The following is a 23,038-nucleotide window of genomic DNA, read 5'->3' on the forward strand; positions in this document are numbered from 1 at the left end:
CAATTCTAATAAAACGGAGAATTTAATCAAGACAAAAAGCCTCATATACTGACACACACACACACACACACACTGCACTCCAAGGCCATCACACATTGAAGTCAGAGTGTCCCTGCAGTCATGAAAACACACACAAACACACACACACACACACGCGCGTCATAACTCCTGGAAACCATCCTCCACTTCCATCCATCCAGCAGACTAACTGCTCCTGTCAACATCCTCTGTACTGTAATTTATGATCGCGAGTGCACCACTTCGGGGAGATGACCAATAACTAAGTCTGTGGTGTGTCTCCACTGCACGACATCAATATTCATGACCTGAGCTGTCACCTGTGTCCTCAACACTCACTCGCAGCAGCAGCAGCAGCAGCAGCAGCAAAGAAATGGGCCGGGACTGCACTAACAAACTCTATTGACTAGTGATCAATTTCATTACCCTGCTGGAGACACGGATACTGATCACAGTGCAATTAGTGACCAAGCTTTAAACTACAGAGGGGAAAAAAAGAAGTAAACGGACTGTTTGGTGAACTAAGAGAATAAAAACAAATCCTCTAAAAATGCAGCAGTGTTCATTTATTTACATTTATGGCCAAACGCTTTACATACAGGTCTACCTGTCCTATGAAGTAAGACAGAGAGCATTGATCTGAGTCTGAGGTGGTCTAGCTGGCCCGTGTGTACTGTCCTGGACTGTCTGTCTCATGTATCAGCTTCTTGTGTGTGTGTGTGTGTGTCGTACCTGTGGACTGAAAGACGCCAGGATTGCATTGGCAGTACCTGGAGGCAAATGCCTCCATCATACGATCAATCTTCTGGGCTTCGCCAGGAAGTCTGAAGCTCCACAGAAACTGCCTGCAACAGCAACAAGAGAGAGAGACAATGATTTAATGACATTACACACTACAGTATAGCACACACACATGCACTGTCATTTAAATCCTACAATGGAATAAATGAGGGAAACTGTAGAATACATGAAAAAAAGACATTCAGTTTGGTGTTAGTACAACACGAATCTGCCGTTTCATTAAATGTTAGAAAAAACAACACCACCACCATATCCCTCAGTGACGATGTTTCTTTAAATCAGTCGTTTAGATCATGGGATTGATGAAATAATTGACTATTTGTCCCAATTTTTTTTAAAGGTAAGGATCCCTACAAACATTAATGCTAAGCATGAATGCATGTCGTAGCGTTTCAATGGAAAAAGACACATCTCTGGAAAAAATGTAGCAGATGAAGGAGAAAAGTTCACCCAGGTCTTAAGTTTCAACTGATAATGATCGGAGTTGAAGCCGATAATGCCGATTTAACACATTCCCACTGTGGAAAAAAAACAGTTTATTATTCACCTTAAAGCTTGAACAAGGTTGAGGTCTGCAAACTCATGGAGCTCCACAAACGCCTGGAGAACCTTGATGTTGAAGTCATCCCTGGAGGAGAGGACAGACACGTGTGACACATTTAACGACTCTTCCCAAACAGAAACAGACACTGGCCTCAAATTCTCCGGAAATATGCTGCTGTGGGGTCAAGGTGGAAACTAAAATGGTGCAGCCGTTTCACACAGACAGTACCGGCGCGGGCTCGACGACCGTCCTTGTTTTCACAGACCAATCTTTGATAGAAACCACATGTCCACTCAGTTATTTTATTGTCACTGTCTCCCATCGCTGCGCTGCTCCATAAATCCAGACTACCAATTTCCTAGGGCTTCATGCCCACATTTGAACACATGCAGAGCAGATCTGAGAGAAAAATTAGAAGGGAAGGGGGGAAGAAAGGTGGAAAGAAAACAGAGCGAAAACTGGAGAGCTCACCGTTCTCCCAAGTAGTCCCCAATGACTGTTTTGTTAAGCCCCTCGCCTTTGTAAAGGAACTGTGCAATGTCTTCTGGGGTGTTTTGTAGAAGATCATTCTCCAAAAGAAACTGGATCCCCTGTTAAAATACACACTCACTCTTTAGTTGCCTCTTGTTGGTTCGGGTTTTAATAACCGTGAAAGTAAATTAGCTGAAGTCATGGTCTGACCTTTTTAGGGTCCATGTTGAACTTCTTCCTCCCCATGGCGATCTGTTTGTTTCTTTGTGTGGTTTTGCTGCAGGGAAAAAAAACACACACAAACAAAACTAAATAAAACACAAGAACATCCATCACATGACAGTTACGGGTGCGGTGTGGTGTGGTGTGGTGTCCCCAGGCTGTCATGTTTCTTCAGTAGGTCAGATTGTGACTGGTTTGCTCGAGTCATGACGGGACTTTGTTTATTTTCTGCGTACAGTGGGATTACCTGAATGAAATACCTTAAACAACACCAGGTGATTTTTGTATCACTATTATTAACTTACTGTAACTGGCCCTGTAGGATATTTCCTACGTATTTGTGCACAATCTTAAAAATCAAATGATCACGCCAATTATGCAATTTCTCAATTAAGAGGAGATTAAATTAGATGGATAACCACATACATGACACACTAACTGTTCAAATCTGTTAAATGCACATTAAGACAATAAATGTCAACAGAGATTAAAGGGAAAAATGTCAGAATTTTCATTTATGGCCTGCAAACTTAAACATGAGCCAAATGAGCATGATGTTTATAAAAAAATAAATATGCATGTGCAGGTTTATGTGTAGTAACACAAGTGCTGCTCCTCTTTTTTATGTGTTATTTTGGAATCGGGTTTACAGTATCCATCTTAAAGTCTATAGCACAGTTGCACTGATTTTTCATTTAGCTCCTTTGAGTTTTGGGATTGCAGTGAAGAAAAAAACCCTTCAATAAACACTTTTCAATATGGAGAGCAGAAATAAAAGAAATAAAAGAAATGAGACACTTAAATGCAGTGAAAACTCACCTCTCCCCCACACAGGTTAGCTGCTCAATCTCAGTCATTACCTCTGCAATCTCAAACTTCAGCCGCTGCGGAGAAGAAAACATAGAAAATGAGTCAGGTTGTGTTATTTTTCTACATCTAATAAAAAGACAAGGAAAAAACGAGTTACTACTAGGATTATCCTAATTTGATAAGATTTATTAGCGAAGTATTGTGCCGCATTGCTGGAACGATGTGGTTTAGATCATACAAGAAACACATTAATCAAATCAACGTCACATTTGTTCAGTAATTTATCAACCGAGTTCTCAGATTATATTTCATTCACTTGTTATCACTTGACTGATATGCAATTTTAGCAGAATGATACGGTCTTTTAACATTATCTGTCTATGTTGGAACAAACAAACTATAACTCACTTCAATATCATCCAGAAGCTCTTTTTTCCTTCGTCGTATGTTCGACAGCTCATCTCTTTCCTCCAGCGACAGGTCCTCAGGTACTGGAAAATACAGAGAGAATAGAAAATGAAATATGAGTATGTGTGAGAGACGGAGAGGAAGAGGGGCACGGTTGTGAGGATGGATTAAATGAATTCACCTTCCAACCAGCCAGTCACAGGGATTAAGCTTCAGAGTGCATTCCTATTCAATAAATCCAATGACATAACCCATGACCTAAATTAATAGAGTAACAGACAGAAGTGGCGTTTCATTTTAACACCTTGGATTAAATACAATAAGTCACAAAGAGTAGTAAAGAATATAGAAGAGGCCTTTAGTAGCACCGCCTGGTTTAAGCTGTCAAATGAGGCAGCTCACTCACTGAGGAGAAAATCAAGAAGCAAAAGGCAGAAACGGATGTAATTTATTTAAAAAATAGTTGTGGTTTGCAGTCTCTTCTAACTCCTCAGGAAGATAATAAATCAAAATCAGACTCTGATAACTCCCTGATAATACGATTGGGAGTCGAGTTACTACTGCCTTCAGTCGGACCAGAGTCTGAGTCCAGCTGGCGTCGGCATTCAGCATCAAAATCTCCAGAAATAATCGAAGAAGCTGTTACACGAAAGAATAAGACAACAGCGACCAAAACATGGCAACATTAAGGCCACTACATTTGTTGGACAAGGAGACCACGTTTAAAAAAAGTGATATTGATGTGTGTCAAAATATAATTTTAGATGAACTGCTGTCTTGATCTGTACACACATCTTATCCTACAGACTGAAGAGAACATCTTTGTTTCTCACAGATCTGCACTAACTATGGAATGGAATGACCCAGAGAAAACCCACGCACACACAGAGGGAGAACATGCAAACTCCATGCAGGGTCTTCTTCTTCTTCGAAGGCAAGAGTGCCACTACGCCAACGGTGTGGCCTATCACACAGTAATCAGTAAAGTGGCCATGCAGTACTGTGCATATGGTGAAACACAGCAGATGGCAAAGAAGCCACATATGAAGTAGAAGCTTGGCACGAGAATTTTCTTTCAAACCAAATTAAAACCACAGAAACTTCCCAGTTAAAAAGCAAGACGACTTCCATGGATACATCCAGTGTGGTCTGACACACACACACACACACACACACACACACACACACACACAAGCAGCATCCACTGAGCATCTGGCATGACCCACCCCCTCAAATATTGGCTTTCAGATAGTCAACTCTCGCCGAGTCCTCATTTCAGGTAATTACCTCCGCAGAGACGGTGCATCACATCGCACAAAATGCACGTTTTACTGCATGAGCTCACATGTACTGTATACACAGGTGGGTGCACACAATACACTAAACACATGTGCAGAATTTACACAACTGAAAATGTATTTAATTCTACGCCAAGGACCTCCCCAGAGCCACCTACTTATCCTTTATTTAGCCAGGCCATGTCAAAAATCTCTCCCCCTACCCATCGGAGGACCTCCCCCACTTTTCCTCCACACATCAGAAAACAGCAATCCATTTGAGAGCAGGCTGACAGGAAGTAGGTCATTTTCACATGGAGCTCCTACGCTGTCTCTCTCTCTCGCACACATACACACGAGCATACTCCCCCTCTATCTCGCTCTGTCTCGCTGTCCGCCTCCACCCCGGTGCTGGAAGTGAGGGTGAAAGCAGATTCAAAAACCCCTCAGCTGAATTGTATCACTAAGCAGCTTTGCAATTCAGTCATTTTTTTTTCCTCCCCCCCTGACTATGTGGAAACACAAAAGTATTAATTTTTTTTTGTTACATAAAGTTATTTCTCCTCTCTCTCTAAATGAATCCTTCTCCCCACCGTGCTCTGTGACAGAAAGTGACAGACACAGCAAGGATCATTAGGTTATAATGTTCTGGGGGCAGAGGCCTCATGGCATCACAGACGAGCAGCCAGTCAAAAGAGCGGGGAACCTGATGGTGGAAGATGTTTTTTTTAAATGTGTGAGTTTCAGTGAGATGATCTGACTAAACAGAAGAGGACATAAAGGAGAGAGATCGTGGATCATTGCGATCACATCGTCTATATTATACATTTTTAATAACGAATATTTATCATAAATGCTAATGAGGACACACAGTTGGTATTAATTATATGATGTAAATGATCTTTACTGTAAACTATAGGATTGTAAGTGACTTTGATGTCTGGAAAGGGTATTGATTTCCCCATATTCGTCTTTTGAGGTTTTGCCTACATTTAATTCATTTGTTAGTTCTCTAAACATTGCAAAAGACACACATAGACAAAAAAATTGCACACAATGTCACTTTAAAAACGTAATTTGAAAGCTGGTTTGGTGGTTTTGATCTTTTGATCATTCACAGTTGGATGCTTATGCAGTCATACTTTCTCCCCCGTGTCCACAGTGGTCCCCGGTGACCCCACAGGTCAAGACAAAGAGCACACCTCCAGTTTGAGTAGCGATGAAAATATACGATCATTATCGCTTATGGGGATTAAAAGCACTTACAGTGAGTTAATAGTGGTGAATTTCTAAGAAAAACGTCAATATTTCAAATATTGACTTCCTGTCCAAATCGCCAGCACACAGTGCTTGTGATCTATTTCTTAATGTGCCTATGGGGAGCTGCATCTTTCCTCATGACTTATTATTCATTCATTCATCACCTATGATATTATTAAAAAAAACTAACGCTTATATTACACGATGAGGATGTTCTCAAATGTCTCGTTTTGTCCACAAACCAAAAATGATTCAAGGAGCAAAGAAACCAGAAAATATTCACATTTAAGGAGCTGAAAAATCAGGTCTGGTTTTAATGGATTAATGGATTAATTGATTATCAAAATAGTTTCTTTCCGCCCTACGTCACAATAATCGCGACGTAAACTTTTAGAAATCATCCCAGGCCAAAGTTTGAGTTTGGAGAGAGTGTACGCTTTCCAGTCCAGTTGGTGGCGCTGTCTTCCTTCAGTCAAAACAGACACAAGAGAAATTGCCGCTTCTGGAATGAAATGTGAGAACGACCCTCATTTTATCATAAGCGGGAACCGCAGGCATGTATGCACATGTGAGAATGCAACGTTGCTCTCCGTGGACACAATGTGGGAAATTACGATCCAGCCCAAAGATGAAAGGACGGATAGCACAAGAGCAGCATTATACCCTTTCAGAACAAGGTTCGAAGCATGCCGTCTCACCACACTGCACATCAAAAGTGCTTGTTGTTCCAAACACATGACGGCAGGGGCACAAATCTGGTCATCATAGCGTGAAAAGAACAGATATCATCTGAAAACTGGGATAAAGGCATTTTTTTTATGTATTTTAAAGAATATGAGAAGAGCAGCAGGTTGTGGAGGAAGCTTGCCTCATTTCCTCTGAGTCACTGGCCAATCAAAGTGGAACATGCACATGAATGTCAGCTTCTAAGACTTGGAAAATCATTTATCTTTCTTTGTTACTTGTCTCCTTTTATAATTCATTATGACTGGATACAAAATAATGACGGACTCCTGGCAGAGGGTATGTGAGGCTGAGGGAAAGAAGAGAAAGAAGAGAAAGATTGAGAAAAGTGAGGGACACAAGGTTTGCGTGTTCAGAGGAACAAGGACACCAAAGGACGCATGCAAATGCAGAACTCAACAGTGATGTCGGAACAGATACCAGTGCACCACACGTCTCCACTCTCCCCGACTCCTTCGCTCTCTGTCTTGGCTTCAGATTAGCAACCTCATAAAGCAGTAATTGTAAAGCAATGAGACCCTGCAGGCAACCTACGTTTGTAATGCGCAAAACAACTCCTCCCTCCCTCCCTCCCTCCCTCCCACTCCGACTGGAAGAGCTTAGCTGGACCAGAGAATGGGACAAATTGTCTGTGAGGACAAAATCTGTTTTGGGCAACAGTTCCCCCACTGTGTATGTTCTGTAGCAATGTGGGAAAAGCAGAGTAATCAGATATCATAGTGAGGGCTACTACTACTGACTGGACATCTGATGCATTATGCATGAACGTGTGTGAATGTACGTGTATTTCCATAGACAGCAGCCCTCCTTTAGGTAAAATCCATATAAAGCCATATACATGCTTAACCCCACGCACAGCCACATAGATTACCAATGCAATAACACTCTTTTCATAGGACTTAGGATGCTGCTGTTCCATTTCTAATCAATACATCATCATAACAGCCTTTCCACCCTTGGCCTGCGAGCATGCATGGATGGATGAGTAACTGAGAATGTGCCAAGACATGATGTTCAGACCTCTCTCGGAAAAAGCAATCACAGACACATTTTACGAACACGACTTGTAGGGGTAAGTGTAATCTTGGTCAATGCAATCTTTTGGGGGTCAGGGGAAAAAGTCAAGAACTAAATCCAGCCACAAGGAGAGCAAGAACACTGCAGCGTTAACCTGACAGTATTCTGAGACAGTCTGTGATCCAAGTGAGACAGATGGGACGCAGACAGTAAATGTAACAACACACAGTCTCAGTGATAATCCTCGGGATTTTTCACTACAACACTACAACCTAATTTATGATAATGTTGACGAGTGTACCATCTGCAAGTCATTCAGCGTATCGACAGACATTCTCACCCCAACACAAACAACAGGAAACAGTTGTAGTGGCAGTGAAAGTGCTCGACAATTAATGTTGGATCAAAGCTGCCATATTCACAGGGTTTGTTTGGACAGTCTCTCTCTCTCTCTCTCTCTCAATATAACTGAGATTTGTCTCCGATTGTAAAGCAGCAACAGGAAATCAAGTCGCTCACTGTTGCCAGGAGTATTGCACATGTGTCTGGGAAAACAAACCTTTTACAAAAATGAAGCATAGGGGCATGATGATTTGACTTTTTCAAGGAGGAAATAGTCACGTAGAACCATTAGATGTGAAGCTGCAGGTGATCTAGATAAACAGCGTACATACATTGTCATTTACAGATTAAAGGAGTGCGTGTTTGTTTCTGATATCTAAAACAAAACTAATATTAAATCAGTTTATAGTGTTCAGGTCATTTTCAGATATGGTCGCAGCTGGTTAACAGTATAATCAGTTACAATTGGTGGCGACGTCTCATGACTCCATTCTAAATGTAACACATGACTTGCCCTGCTCTTAACAGCCATAGGGACCATTAAAATATAATTAAATCACAAGCAAACGATTATCCTTTTTTGGTCTTTTTTTATTGGAGCCATTTAACATTATCTTGGTTTAAATGAGCACAGACAAAGCGACACATTGAAATGGTTCGATGTGCATGTTGCGCTGACCCACAGCCACAGGTTGGAGCTGCTCTTAAGAGTCCATTCCAATCAACTGATTCACTAACTAATTCATTTACCGTCGTGCTCCGATTTCCAGTTTGTTCACTATCTGACACAAGTGAAGACTCAGGACAGATTGGAATCTGATTCATGTGACTGTCTGGTCTTGATTAGCAGATCACAAGGTTAGATGATGAAACACCAGATAGTCACATCTTTCCAGCATCTGTGGCACTAAGGGAAGCCAAGCAGGCGGACTTTCGTATTGATTCCCACGTTTTATGGAATGATTTTTGCTGAACATTCAGCTTAGAGAGTCGAGGAGCTGCCATGAGATACTGCATGTAGTATAAGGCTATATCCATAGTAATACGTTAAGCTACACAAGGGCGTTCAAACAGTACATCTAGTCCTGTTGTCATTAAATAAAAAAAACAGTTGGTGAAAACAGCAACATGAATGATTACTGGTATTTAAATAGTAATTTTTCACATAATCAACATAATTTAATTCAATTCAATAAATGGAAATGAATGTATCAAAAACATGTATAGGCAACTAATTCCTGCTCAGCTCCAAGTTTAAAACTACACTCAAGTCAACAAAAAAAGTCAGTGACAAACTTCCTCACTTTCACTAGGCGGAGTGAGACAAGGGGGGGAGGGGGTGTCTGATGTAATTAGGACCACCCTTCCCGTAACAATAGCAACCATGTAAACAGGTCTTGGCCATTTCCACCATAGGCTAATTTGGGAGTGCACAACACAGGCAAGGCTGCTGCAAATAAGTGCAACCCAGCTGAGATAAGAATGATGCAAGAAAGCTGGTAAGAGTGTCAATCAGGGACACACAGCGTAATAGACACCTCCCTTCTCTCCCGACTTTTCTTTTTTTACAAAATAAACCTCATTTCCTGATTGAAACGCATACATACCACCTCTCCCCTCTCTCTCTCCAGTTCCCATGATGACTGACATGCCATCAGCAGAGATGTCTCTGTCCGTCTCCTCTCCTCTGTCCTTGTCAGTGCTGTAGTTTAGCTTTACCGACTTGGCAGTGGGAGTTTCCTGCTCATGTTAGCTGCAATTGTGGCGAGTAGTAATTGTTTTTTTCCCCCGTGGTGTTACTCCTACTCACCACTCTCAGCTTGCACAGACACACAGGAACACGCAGACAAAGCACAAACATACACACTCACAGCCTCTGACAGTTTCTGCCTCTTGACAGATGACAACAGAAACAAGAAAACTGCCCACATTCCTCCTGCTCCAACCACCCAGTCTGGTCAAACCAGCTCTCCACACACCACCTCTGGTCTAATCACTTCTTCTTTCTTTTTTTTTACCAATCTATCTATAATACTACTCCATTTGTCGTGTGTTATTGGATTTAATTACTCATATTAATTTATTTCAAACACGTATACAAACATGTTATTTACATCTTTAAAGAGGACCGGAATTGGGCTTGTAAGGCTGGGGTGCCCCTGAGCAAGGCACCCAATCCCCCACAGTGCTGCCCACAGCTCTTGCATCTGGTTTGTGTGTTTACTACTGGTGTTGAATAGAGATAGGTTAAATGCAGAGGTCAAATTCACTATATCTAATTGGTGTGTGTGCTAATAGGCAAAATCCAATTCTAATTTACAAACCAGACAAACTCTTGGATGCTATATTCTCTTGATATTCCACTTTTACAAAAGGTCAGCTGGGGTCTTTTGGCACGTTAGCAGAGAAAATTTGTAAATAATGTGGAAGACAGAGGAAAAACAAGTTAAATCAACCAATTTAATGGTCTAAAATTATAAAATAAAGCACAGAGAACAAGTGTATTCAAGGAGTGTCAAATCCAATTTAGCTATTTTAATGGCGGAAAAGAGAGCACCACACCAGGTGCATTAATTACTTGTGTGTGTGTGTTGCCATCTAACGGCACTAATAAAGAATGCTTCTCTGCAAAGTAAGAATGACTGCTTAAATATCAAAGCGTTAAATAAATAAAGTCAAACAATATATACCATATATGACTAAAATGACAGTGAAATATTGTGCCATTCACTTCACACCAGGCTTTTGTTGGTCTTCCAAACAATCGCTATCCTCGAGATTATGCGACTCCAAAAGCTCATTTTAAAAGTTTCCCATTTAGACGCAGGAAATTGAAAGGGAAATGTCAACTCCAGTAATCTGAAAACAAACATTTGCATCGCACTCGACGCTGTTTGCACCAGGTGCAAAATAGATCCAACAGTCATACCCTGTGTGCCAACAAAGAGAGTACAAAACACTGCTTTGTGCTAAAGGCTAATATTAGCATGATCATCACAATGACAGTTAAATGGGATTTTCAGTCGGTGGCGTTTTTCCGAAACAGCGAAACTTGATATTGATCTCATATCTTCAGCATATTTGAAGAAGAGGTGACAAAAACGACACAGTCTTTCAGTTTTGTGAATATATCTGATGTGAAAGCCATGCTCTTGCTATTGGACGCGACACTGTCTGATAAAGAATGTACATGAAACAGAAATAAATAATAAATAACAATAACAATAATAATAGTAAATGTATTTAAGTATATGAATAAACCATTATTGGCCAGTCAAACACAAATAATTCACCCTCTTTCAAAGGTTTCTTGGCCTCAAAGAAATTACTGCAAACTTTCAGCTACTGTGACAGCCGTTTGTTGTTAACGCTCATCTCAGAAGAGACAAAGAAAACATTGCCTTCATAAAAATCACAACAAAAATCAGAGGCTACATCAAACACAGGTGTTTGAATACTCAAACTACTGAAGACTCCCGACACTCACAGGGAAACATTCCGTCTTCCCTTTGGATTTGAATAAGTGCCTCTGAAGTGGTTTTGACAGGAGGATTTCCATGTTTGTTTTATCTTTGGTCAATTACAAGCACAACTGTGTGTATAGATGGTCTTTCATGATGCTTGTTGATCTCACCTTGTGTTGTCACCACTAATATAAAACGCTGGATTATTCTTTCTGAATATGTTTCACTAAAACTGCCACTGACAAACAATGGGGCCAACTGTCTGTCAGCCCTTTGTTTTTCCACAGAAACCAAGACTTTTTCTTATCTCAACTGTTTCCATCCTGCTCAGCCTTGGTGCTCACGACGGCCTGCTGTTTAACCTAAATGATCTATAAACTCGCAGTGACGGTAAAGCTTTGCTTTGTCTCTAAATCCTGCTGCACACACCTTGTTCCTTGTAATCTCACTCCTTTGTCTAGACAAGATCTTTCCTAATTGACCAAGGATTCAACTGTTGCACAACAACCCCTACACCGAAGCCATGAACATTGCATGTGTGGGACCAAGCTAAGCCCTCAGGAATTTTATGCTTACTAGGTTTACAGTCGGATCTGGTGAAATGGCTGCAATCGCTCTACACACACTATTTCCTACCAGCATGAACAAGTAATCATAGGACATCACGGTTATCACACCTCATAGACCTGATCTTTGGCAGAAAGAAGTAAGATGCTTTTGATGAAGAAAATCTCAGCCTGGTGTGTCCAAAATTCACATTACATACCTATATTAACCCAATTATAAGTGTGTTCATGGCAAACACAAGACAAAATGAACTTAACTCAAGCTAGATACAATTCACACAGAGGGAGAAACATGTTGCTCTGACATATGTTTACCAATATACTTACTTGGGATGTAACAGTATGAGAATTACATATTATATTACATACAATATTTTTATATATATGTTCAAAATGTTGAAAAAAAACCCTGATACACTGATAAATTGAGATCATTTCCCCAATATTTATATTTAAATAGATTTATTATATATTAAAATAGAATCAAAATCCCCAGAAACTTAACGAAACACTGCAAAATCAACGTTAAAATACAGTAACCGTTACATCCCTACTTATTATACATTAATTATAGTAAGTAGGGATAAGTAATGTCATAAAGAAGGTATATCTGTCATTTTGCTGGTGTCTGGATAAAGAGGTTGAACTGAACCCCTATTATCAAAATACATGTGGGGGATAATAAACAAGATATTCAACAGTGAAGTTGTACAGTTTGATAAATACATAAAAGAGGAGGCAACAGCGCGGACTGTTTACACCAGGCTCACAGCTTCAATTTTGGGGAGAAGAACAGAGATGGATGACAGACAGAGGAAGAGAGACAGAGGAGACAGGGCATTGAAGAGATGCTCCAGATGGGACTTCACTTCTCCTTTTGTTGTTCCAAGACAGCAAGAAGTAAAAAAAAAAAAGGCGGATGTGGAGGAGGAGAGAGGAAAAAAGAGAGTTCATAACAGAGTTAAAACCTGAGCCAGGATTTCTTTATTACACTGAGTGTGGGTGGTTCAGGTCTAATCATCAATCTTTACCAGGTTTCAAGCAAAGGGGTTTTCCACATCATGAGCATCTGCACATAGGAGGCTTTTCTTTGGCTTATTGATAATATCATGATAGGGAAATATATTATTATTTTTTATTTTTTTTACTTAAACAACAATGAACATAACCAAAGTTTGACTTAAGTCCAAAAGACCATAGTTGAGGTTTTTAAGTGGGTGGAGTTCACTTAGTGTTACATGAAATCCATCCATACAGGAACAGGAGTCATACAGGAATGAGGAACATATGACATGAAATAGATGTGAAAATGACGCCTAGTCACAAATGAAGCGACTGTTCAGAACACTTATCAGTGCCCTGCACTTCTTCTTCACATATAATAACATAGTGTTTTCCAATGTCACACTTTTGAATATCTGGAGCCGGGATCAAACTGAAACCGATTGGTTTTCTCTTCCTCTTCCCCCTGCAGGCATGTACTGTAAGACATCTCCATATAGCATCAGCACATGAGAGCTGATCATGTCTTCAGTGTCACTGACTATTGCTTCACTTTAATGACAGACTGACTGAGTCCATTTAGGAGGATGGTAATGATTTGACTCTTTTCCCTCTAGCCACCATACATTATCAAGAGACAACTCTTCTCTTCTTCTTTTTTTCCAAGGTCAGATGTAGTGCATGTATACGCTGACACGGGTCTGGGGAGATTAAATGCATCAGTGCAGGAAGTTGTACCCCAGAGCCACTGCAAATCAATCACCTTCTGACCATTGAACTGGTTAAGGTTAATGCTTTGTTTAGGCTGTCCAAATGAACGGAAGTCAGTGCCGTGTCCTAAGACAAATAGCTGCACAAACCTGTGTTTTTGGGCGCGTGCATTCACAACAGTATGGGTGAAAGCACCTCAAGCACAGCCATGTTTCAAGCGAACCATTTTCCATGCCCCTCGAGTTCTCTGGATCCTGTCACGGTGACCTGCTGTCAAGGCTGTTCATTTTATATTTCACAGTCCTCACTAAGGCAACAATAGGCCTTCTATGTCTGGAAACAATTATCCCATTAAAGGGTCAGGGTGAAGGAAAGAGTCTAAAACATGAGGAGCAGAAAATCCTGGTGACACATCAGGATGTAAATCACAAGAGAGAGCGTCTCTCTTTTTATTTTTACGCTCTTCTTCTGCATTCCTGTAGGAAAGTGACAGTGAGCGTCCCTGACCCATAATCCCCTCACTGTCATCCATATCCCTCCCCACTTGATCTCCATTTGTCTACATAGCTCACACTAATACTCTGTGTGAGCGTGCATGCGCTCCATGTAAAGAGATGCACTCACTGACAGTGCACATAATCAACACACATTCACACACTCACGCACAAGTGCCTCCACAAGTGACACAGTGGAAGTAGACAAGCATGAGGTGTGTATATATACACAGCTGAGCCTTGCACTACTAACCTACTTTAAGCATCTGACACTACACACTGTGCAACTGCAGTATCCTGCTCCCTATCAGTCGCTCTTTGAATATGTGCCACGGCTGCGTGTCTTCGTCTCTCACTCCTGTACATATATACAAAGACCCACTTACAGTACCCACACAAATATATACAGTATACACTCAAGATCTTGTATGACCTTACTGAATGATCTTTCTGAACTGATTAGGAATCTGAAAAATGAAAAAAAAAGACGACGTGACTGCAACAACCTCTGCCTTTTTCAGGGCACCAGAGGAGCAGTAAGCGCTCAGATCCCTCTCCCTCTCTCTCTCTATGGGAGAATGAATTTTGCATGATACAGCAGCATCTCACAGAAAAAAAAAGGGGTAGAAATAATGACATAAAAAAAGACAGCAAAAACTGAAGGATGTGCTGTAGTGGTTTTATGACATATTGACCCCTGCAGTGACTCACTGAGTGTTACAAATTCCTTCTCAAAAGCAGGGCTGGCACTGAAGTGGCAGTGCCATGAGCCGGTGGGGGATTAAGAAGGATGTAAGAGACTGGAGGCTGGCCAGATGCTCAATGTACACACACACACACACACAGTAATGCACTAAACAGTTTGTCGTCAATAATCAAACCTGAATCTGAATGTTCAGTTACCATGAACTGGATATTCATCGTATTTTCATGTCCTTGCAGTTCCTGCTGTTGGTTTCCAACTGATATTGTCTGTTCTAGTGTTTTACTCATAACACATAATCAATCAAACCCAAGGGAGAGACTGATGTTTGACCAGCCAAGAAGAAATGTATAATATTAATTATTAAAACTAAAGCTTTAGAACATCAACATGCAATTATAGGCTGTTGTCCCAGAGTGTAAAACTCAAACATATAAGAAATAAGAAACAACATTTAATAAAAGGTAGTAAACCAGCTAATTGGTTTAATTGTTGCAGTTCTAGTGCTGCTGTCATGTGCTGAGATAAAAGCTAAGAATCGATCAATCTGTCAGTTATTAAGTAATCGAGTATTTGTTTGGTCCATAAAATGTCAGAAAATGTTGAAAAATGTTGACTGGTTTTTCCCAAAGCAGGAAATGATGATGTTCTCAGATGTTCTTCTTTTGTCCACAAACCAAATGTTGTCAGCTTTAATGATTTCCTTGTCAAACAGAGCAATGAAACCAGGCAATATTCACATTTAAGAAGCTGATAAATCTGAAAACTTTGAATCGATGAATCGAGTAATTGCTTCAGTCCAAGCTAAGATTAAAAAACAACAACAACAGTATTAAATGTTTCAAGTAAAACTCTGAGTTCAGCATTTAAAGACGGAGCTGGTGGGGGGAAAGGAAGGTGGAAACCTTTTAAAAAGTAACTTTTAACTAAAAGAAGATTTACAGGGTGATAATTAGGTGTCCAAACTTATAAACTTGTGTATCACATCATACTTCAGAAGAGGCAACTACAAGCCACTGTAGTGTGTGCTGTGTTTTCATATAGTGGGAAGTACTGGACGTACTGGCAGCCGGAGGGGGATACACCTTTTTCCTGCATCTGCATCAGGTCAAACAATCTTTGTGCACTTATATAATTGTTCCAACCCTCCCTTTCCCCTTCCCTTTCCATCCTTTTCCGATGGACCTGACACCCCCACCACTCACAACGAACACACACACACACACACACACACACACTGTGCAGAGGGAAACCATGAACCCAGACTCCCACAAAGGCCCAAGTGGAGCAGGACGTTCCTTTGAGTGAAATTCACTTCAGCACATGGCTTCAGACTCCTGGGACATTTGGCACGCTCTGATTTTTCTTTCCAAAGAGGAGAAAAATAGCTTGATTTGCCTCATGTCTCCCCTCCATGAGCCCCTTGACACTCTTAACGCTACAAAGACAGATCCCAATCTGTGACTCCGTTGAACTGCACATAGCGCTGTCTCTTAGATGAAGAGGAAACTGGATACTTTCTTGAAAAGCCCCGTGTGTTTGTGCTTTTCCCTGCTCTGCTCCTGGCAAAAATTAAGTCTTGCCATCAGCTATGCAGGCACTTATAAAACTACTTTAACCTCACATGTTTGTAAGGCTGAGAAAACAGAGTGGCGGTCCAAGAGAATTTGCACACATGACTCATGCTCACTTGAAACTTACTGATGCAAGCAGCAATCCGAACCCAGAACGTTGACTTCCACTGTGTGATGTGCAGAGTCCAACTTAAACCATGGAAAGGATGTCATTGGTAAATATGAACTATCTGATATTCTGGGAAGGCAATCTCAACAAGGGGGCTCTGTGTTCAATGGTCTAATTGTCAAATCTATCTGCATTGACTTTAGGAAAGAACATGACATGAATACACAGGACATTTTAACTCGATCAACAAACAGAACAGCAGACTGTACACTGAGTTATCCCATCTGAAGAGTTCTTGGCCTTTATTGCACCATCCCTCCGCTGGCCCCTAACTTCCTGCAAGACCCTCAGGTGCTTCACTGTCACAAAGGCTGCATACAGACCCTTAGAGCCCGCTCAAGCCCCCTCAGGCTGGAAGTTAACATCCACAACCAAGTGGATTTCTGAGAGCTCCACTTTAGTGAGATATGACCGGTACAGAGCGAGCCAGGTGACCCCACTCAAAAAGTCAAATCAGAAAGGAAGGTATTCAGTCTGGGTATCCCTAAGAGGTATGTCTTAATAAAGCAGGATTTGTTCCTACGCTCCATGTCACTCCTCTCTTAGTCACTAGACAACGTGTGGGCTGTGGGGAAAAGACAGCAGCTGCAAATCTACTCCAAAGACAAAAACACAGACCCTGAACATAGCAGGAAGCTGCTGGTGCTGTCGGACATTTGGCTGATGAATGGCTCCGCAATCTCTGCGAGCAAACACATCGCGTGAGTCTCTCCGCGGCTAATTTGTGCTGTGGCGTGCCATAATCTCACATACACACACACACAGAGAACGGCCAAGTTTAAATGGCTGTAACCACAATCACCAGCCATCACTTGGCATAATTCATGATTATATCATATGGACATCACTGAACACAGTGTACATAGTTCACCAGCAAACTACAATCGCATTCTACAATGAAGCAGAGATACTGTAGGTGTTCATCTGATGGACTGTATGTTTAAATGTCGTTAGAAAACACACCCAGATAAAGTGTTTGGGAGACAAGATTAAGACAAAAGCTGACCTGGCTCCCCCCATTTACCTGTAAATAATGAAAGAAGATGACACACAGAAGAAGAACTGTGACAAAAAAAATTGGCAAAACTCTGCACAGTAAATTTGTCGAGCTGATGACGAGACAGATTTTACTCCGTCACCTTCAAGATTTTAATATTTTAAGGTTCATGGATGGTGGGAAGGAGGACTCGGAACTACCTGCCAGCCAAACTGAAAACTGCCAAGTACAATCAAGCTGAAAGGGGACCTCGTCACCTGGTGTAGTGGAGGCAGACTGGGGACAAGGACAGTAGTCCAATTCAAAGGCGCAGCCATGCTACAGCCATGGCTGCAACTGTAGCTCGACTTAACTGTGCATGGAAATGTAGAATATGTCAGTCTGCTCAGTCAGACGAGCTGAACTGAAGCAAAAATGCAGTGGATGCTCTTTGGTCCATTGTCCACTGAATGAATGCTGGGGCAGAAGGCATTGTATTGTTAGGCCAGCTGTGCAAAGCCATGTCCAAGTATTCTTTCAATATAAGCTGGAGGAAAGTGACTGATATGGGGGAAAATGTATGCAAATGTAGACACCATAAACATGAGGTCAAGCTCGAACTGTTGGGAACATAATTACTGGTCATACGTTACATAAAAGTCAAATATGAACAAAAAGGTTGAGATTTTGTCTTGATGATAAAGTTATTAGTATTCCTATTGATGGTTTAAGCTTCTTCTCCTTCTTCTAAAGACAGACAATGAATGTGGATTTGCAGAGTAAAACCCAGGCAATACAATGAAGAATTGATTTAGTTTATTTAGAATATCTAGTTCACTACTGTCTGTCTGTCTGTTTGTCCCTGGTATTGCTCCATACAGCTTTGGACAGTGACCAACTTTGGTCCAGCACTTTGTTGCACCCCCTTCGTTCCTCCAAACACACATTCCATCTCTCATTCCCTGTCAGACATCACACCATTGCTGCTACTATGACTGTGACACTTTCTTCTATTCCTCACGCCTTTATCACTGTCTCACTGGTTCATTCTGTCCGTCCTCTCCCTCTTATTTGTGTGCGTGTGTGTGTGTGTGGTCTAACGCTCTCAAATTGTACACATTTTAAAGATCCTCACGACATAAAACAAAAACAATTGTAACAAATCAGCATTGTTTCTGCAGCGTCCAGGACTCTACTCTTTCCAGACCAACTGTGGCATAAATCACAAGTACACTCACACCTGCTCACATGCGCAAACACATGGGCGCACACACACACACACACACACACAAGTCTAGGTCATCATCCATTCATCCATCCATCAACAAACAATCTAGCTGGCAAACAGTGCCATAAGGGAACATTTAATTTGTGTGAGTGTGTCTGTATCACTCTGCAGCCACGGATGTTTGTGAGTTGAAGTGTGTGTGTGTGTGTGTGTGTGTGTTTAAATGCTGCTGGCTGTTGTCAGCTATCACTGGACCATATGTCCGTCTGTGTGCTTGTGCTGACGTGTGCCACCGCTGGAGGCCAGTCTGGCTGTACACACAGCACAATGACAGCTTTATGCCCGAACACACACCGCGCATGCACTTTTCAGGCCAAGAGTCACATCCTGCAGCTCCACGCGCGGTGAACATGTGGAGCTGAAAAAACGCTGACACTCAGACGTAAGAAATTGATGGTCAATCTATAAACTGTATGTAAGTTCGATATAAGTCTCTCAGCGAAGCCAATCAGGACACAGGAGTATATTGAAGGAAGTCTACGAGACAGTGAGCCTGAGGATTTAATAGTCACATTGTTAGTTTTGGGTCTTCTTCAACAACGGGAGTTCAGATTCTTATGGGTGATGTCACAGCCCGGTTGCCCCTTGGTTAAATCCTGACAAACATTAAGAGAGTGAGTTTGTGCAGTTTATCAACAGGCTTTTCCAAATCCAATGTGGGACCAGTGGGTTCCCAGGTGAGTGACCAATCAGAATCAGCAGGCAACAAGGTACAGGCCCACAGGCCCAAGACCAGAGCTTCTGAAATGATTGTTGTTATTTTCTTGTTGGGAAGTCAAACAACCCCAGAGAGAGTTGCACAAAATGACCAGAAGGAGAGTCAAAAAAAGAAAAGAAATTATGTAAACTAACCGCAAAGAAACTCAAAGGGACGACACTATCCTATCTCTTTCAGTAGCCTGGATAAACAGTAACACTGAATAAATTGGTTAAGAGTAAGTTAATCCCAAGAACCACAATCCATACATTCCCTATCCCTATTACTTGAGGATTAGGATTCCTTATTATCTATTTCAGTCCAAAAATCGAGCTTGTCTTATAGTCGGACTAACACACCTGGATAATGTGATTCATAGTCCGATTACGCCTGCATGTGTATGCTTAGTCGGTCTGTAGTTGGATTTGCCATTCTGCACATGCACCAAAATGTACTCCCCAGAAGTAGAAGGAGACTATGTATAAACTGGAATACTGTTGCCGGAAATCATACGGTGGTGGCGTATTTCGCTGGAAAACACAGCAACCACAGGAGCCATGCTCGATCTAATTTGTATCACGATTAACATATACAGCAGGTACGAAACATACAGAGCCACAGCATCATCCATCTCACCGTTCGCTGTTTGTTTTTCTGCGATGTAAAAGGTCAACAGGATTCAATATGCACTAGCTTCCAGAGAGATACAGCGCCACCTACAGAGGCGGAGTCAGACATACACGGCCAATAAATTGAGTTTCTCCTCGTCATAAACTCAGACTCGGCAAGTAGTCCTTAGTCGGACTATGGTCTTAGCTTGATTAAACTGTGCATGTAAATGTACTGAGTGTTTTGAACTGGGAATGCAGCAACCATTTTAAACGACACCATATATATTTTACCTATATCCCCTTTAAATTGGCAAGCTAGACAGTAATTTCTAGTCGCTTATGTGAAACTATGCACCCGTACATTGTAAATTCACCAACCGATTGTATCGTGCTAAATAGTCCTATCCCTAAATCCTCTGGCTGCAGCACTGATGACACTAATGTCAGTCCTGCACACACTGATCCATTCTAAATTCCCTGCATCTTCGTCATCGTCATCAACCTCAGTGTAGGTCAGTCTTTTGAACACCTCAGCACGTGCAGCATAAGTCCTTTAAACTGCTTCTTTTGAAACCATTGCAACAGCAACATTTAGTGACAAAGGTAACTTTTATGTCAGCACCAGCAGAGGCTGATATTGGAGAGATGACCGTGAACTGGCCATGTCAAGACAAGAAAACGACTGAAACTACAGAGCAGAGTCTCTGGTCATGACATTAATGAGCAGTGGATACAGTGGAACAGCAACATATCGCTGTTACAAATGGCACAGTCTGTTCCATACCTTGGTTGTCCTCGTCCATGCCGGCAACCGATAAATCGAAATCCCCCCCAAAAAAAATATCGGTCAGGGAAACTTCCGTTGAGCGAAAAACGTCTAATTCACGGCCAATGCACGTAAACCTGATTTCCAGGACGCACAGGTTGTCTCACATGCAGAATCTCCTTTGTAGGGAACATTGACGTCCCACTATCGCGAGCCAGTTACTGTGCGGTGTGTCTTTCCGTGACGGCGGCGTGTCTTCGCCCGCTGTGGCCCGGCGTGTTGTCGTTATCGCTCCACATTTGCCCACAGCAGCAGCAGCAGTCTGTCGGCGGCGGAGTAGTTGACATGGCTGCGTCAATGTGACGAACACACGAGCCACAGTGGGGTACATGTGCCTCCAAAATAAAAGAGCAACGCTCGGGTTCGCGGCTCTGTCAAGCCCACAAGGAAGCCGCGTCTTTTATTTTGAAAGTGCAAACGGAGAAATGGCGTCACGTTCTTGTCAAACTTGACACTTGTGGTTAATCCCATCCCAGCTCCGCTAAACGGCCTGAGCAGCGCGTCAGCGTTCATCTTTTACTCAACTCTCACGTGACTCCACCTGGGTTTATACCAATCACATGTATCGATTATGTTGCTATTGATTATTCTGCATTTCGCCTTGTCGCTACAGTTGTTAAAGATGTCTGTGTTTGTGTGTTTTTATGTTATCCCTATGGCCAATATCTAGTACTTTTATACATGTTTAATTGTGTGCATAGTACTTTTATGTGTTTTTAATCAACTTTAATAACTTAAGTTACTTATAAAACTAGCACTTTCTATATATTATTCTAACTTGTACATGATGTTTAATGTTTAATGTCTAGTACTTTTAAACTTTGGGTACTTTATATATGGTACATATTTACTACTCTTTTTTTAAATACTAAAACTACTTTTTTAAGTGTGTGCAATCTTCATATATCGTTATCTTCAACCTTTCAGTCTAAGTTTTGGATAATAACAATAATAATAATACTTACTGTATATGTCTAGTACTTTCATACATTTTTAAGTGTGTGCATAGTACTGTTATGTGGTTTTAATCATCTGGATCACTTAAGGTACTTTTATAACTAGTACTTTTATAAATGTGTCTATTTTTATACGTTTTTTGTTAAGTGGACGACTTTGGGTACTTTTTTATTATGTGCAATATCTAGAATTTTCAGTAAACTAGGAAACTTTGTGTACGGTATATATGGTACCTTTTTACGTTTTAAATAACTGGAGCACTTAAACTACTTTTTAAGTGTGCGCAATATCTACTACTAAAATAAAAAACAAAGTAAAGTATGTTTGAAATGTTTGTACCAATACTTTAATTCAATAAATTAATTACGATGCATTATTATACTTTATATTTCTTGGCATTTTACAACAATGTTTCTTTGAAGTAACTAGTAAAAAGTGCAGTATTTTTTAAGTGTACAAAGAGGTAGAAAATGAAAAGTAAAACTGTTTATTATGTGCCTGAAGTACAGCTTTTCCACAGTTAGTCACAGATACTGAATGTTTCCTGCAGGGTTTCAGCTGTGCAATCCAGTCCCATCTCTTTAGTTGAGTGATGAGTTCTTCGTCATGCAGGGAAGCAAAAACTCAAAAGAAGTGGGGGACCATTAAACATGCGACACATTCTAAACAGAAAGGTGCTGTGCAAGAACGATGATTTATGGAATCAAATAGTGGAGTGAGTGACTGACACAGCTGCAAATAGTATGTTGCGTGTGAAATGACACAAGAATGCAAAATATGAAAGTCCAATGTCCGACTCAACTCTTATGTAAGCTGCTACAAACACCAGGTTTGGAAATAGTGGAACAGAGAATATTACACACACACACACACACACACACACACAGAAAGAGAGCTTGTCTCACACGTGGTTTCAATTATAACATTCCTGCCTCCAAAGAGAAAGAAGGGGTCTCACTTCCTGTGTGGATTATTCTAATGGTCAAGCACGAACAGATGTTTTAATGTATTCATTCATTTGTTTATTCATACGTGGACAGATGTTTCACTCTCAGTACTTTTATCTAAACAAAGAGATGTCCGCTA

The 23,038-nt window shown here is 41.1% G+C and overlaps 1 protein-coding gene across 3 annotated transcripts in view; it reads right to left on the reverse strand.

Annotated features, from left to right (window-relative positions):
* Positions 1–21,289, reverse strand: part of LOC131475879 (cytohesin-3) — a 30,654-nt gene extending 9,365 nt beyond the window's left edge. For 2 of the 3 annotated variants that reach the window (XM_058654238.1, XM_058654240.1), the window contains exons 1-7: positions 9,522–9,789; positions 3,275–3,357; positions 2,876–2,940; positions 2,045–2,111; positions 1,835–1,953; positions 1,367–1,447; positions 751–863 (exon numbers count right to left, since the gene is read on the reverse strand). In XM_058654238.1, the coding sequence (XP_058510221.1) occupies positions 751–863; positions 1,367–1,447; positions 1,835–1,953; positions 2,045–2,111; positions 2,876–2,940; positions 3,275–3,357; positions 9,522–9,564 (571 nt within the window). In that variant the 5' untranslated portion in view covers positions 9,565–9,789. Of the gene's footprint in view, positions 1–750; positions 864–1,366; positions 1,448–1,834; positions 1,954–2,044; positions 2,112–2,875; positions 2,941–3,274; positions 3,358–9,521; positions 9,790–20,953 lie in introns of those variants that run through there. The other variant, XM_058654239.1, reaches the window with a different exon arrangement.
* Positions 21,290–23,038: the final 1,749 nt, after the last annotated feature.

Source organism: Solea solea, chromosome 16, assembly GCF_958295425.1.
Source record: "Solea solea chromosome 16, fSolSol10.1, whole genome shotgun sequence".
NCBI classification, from domain to species: domain Eukaryota; kingdom Metazoa; phylum Chordata; class Actinopteri; order Pleuronectiformes; family Soleidae; genus Solea; species Solea solea.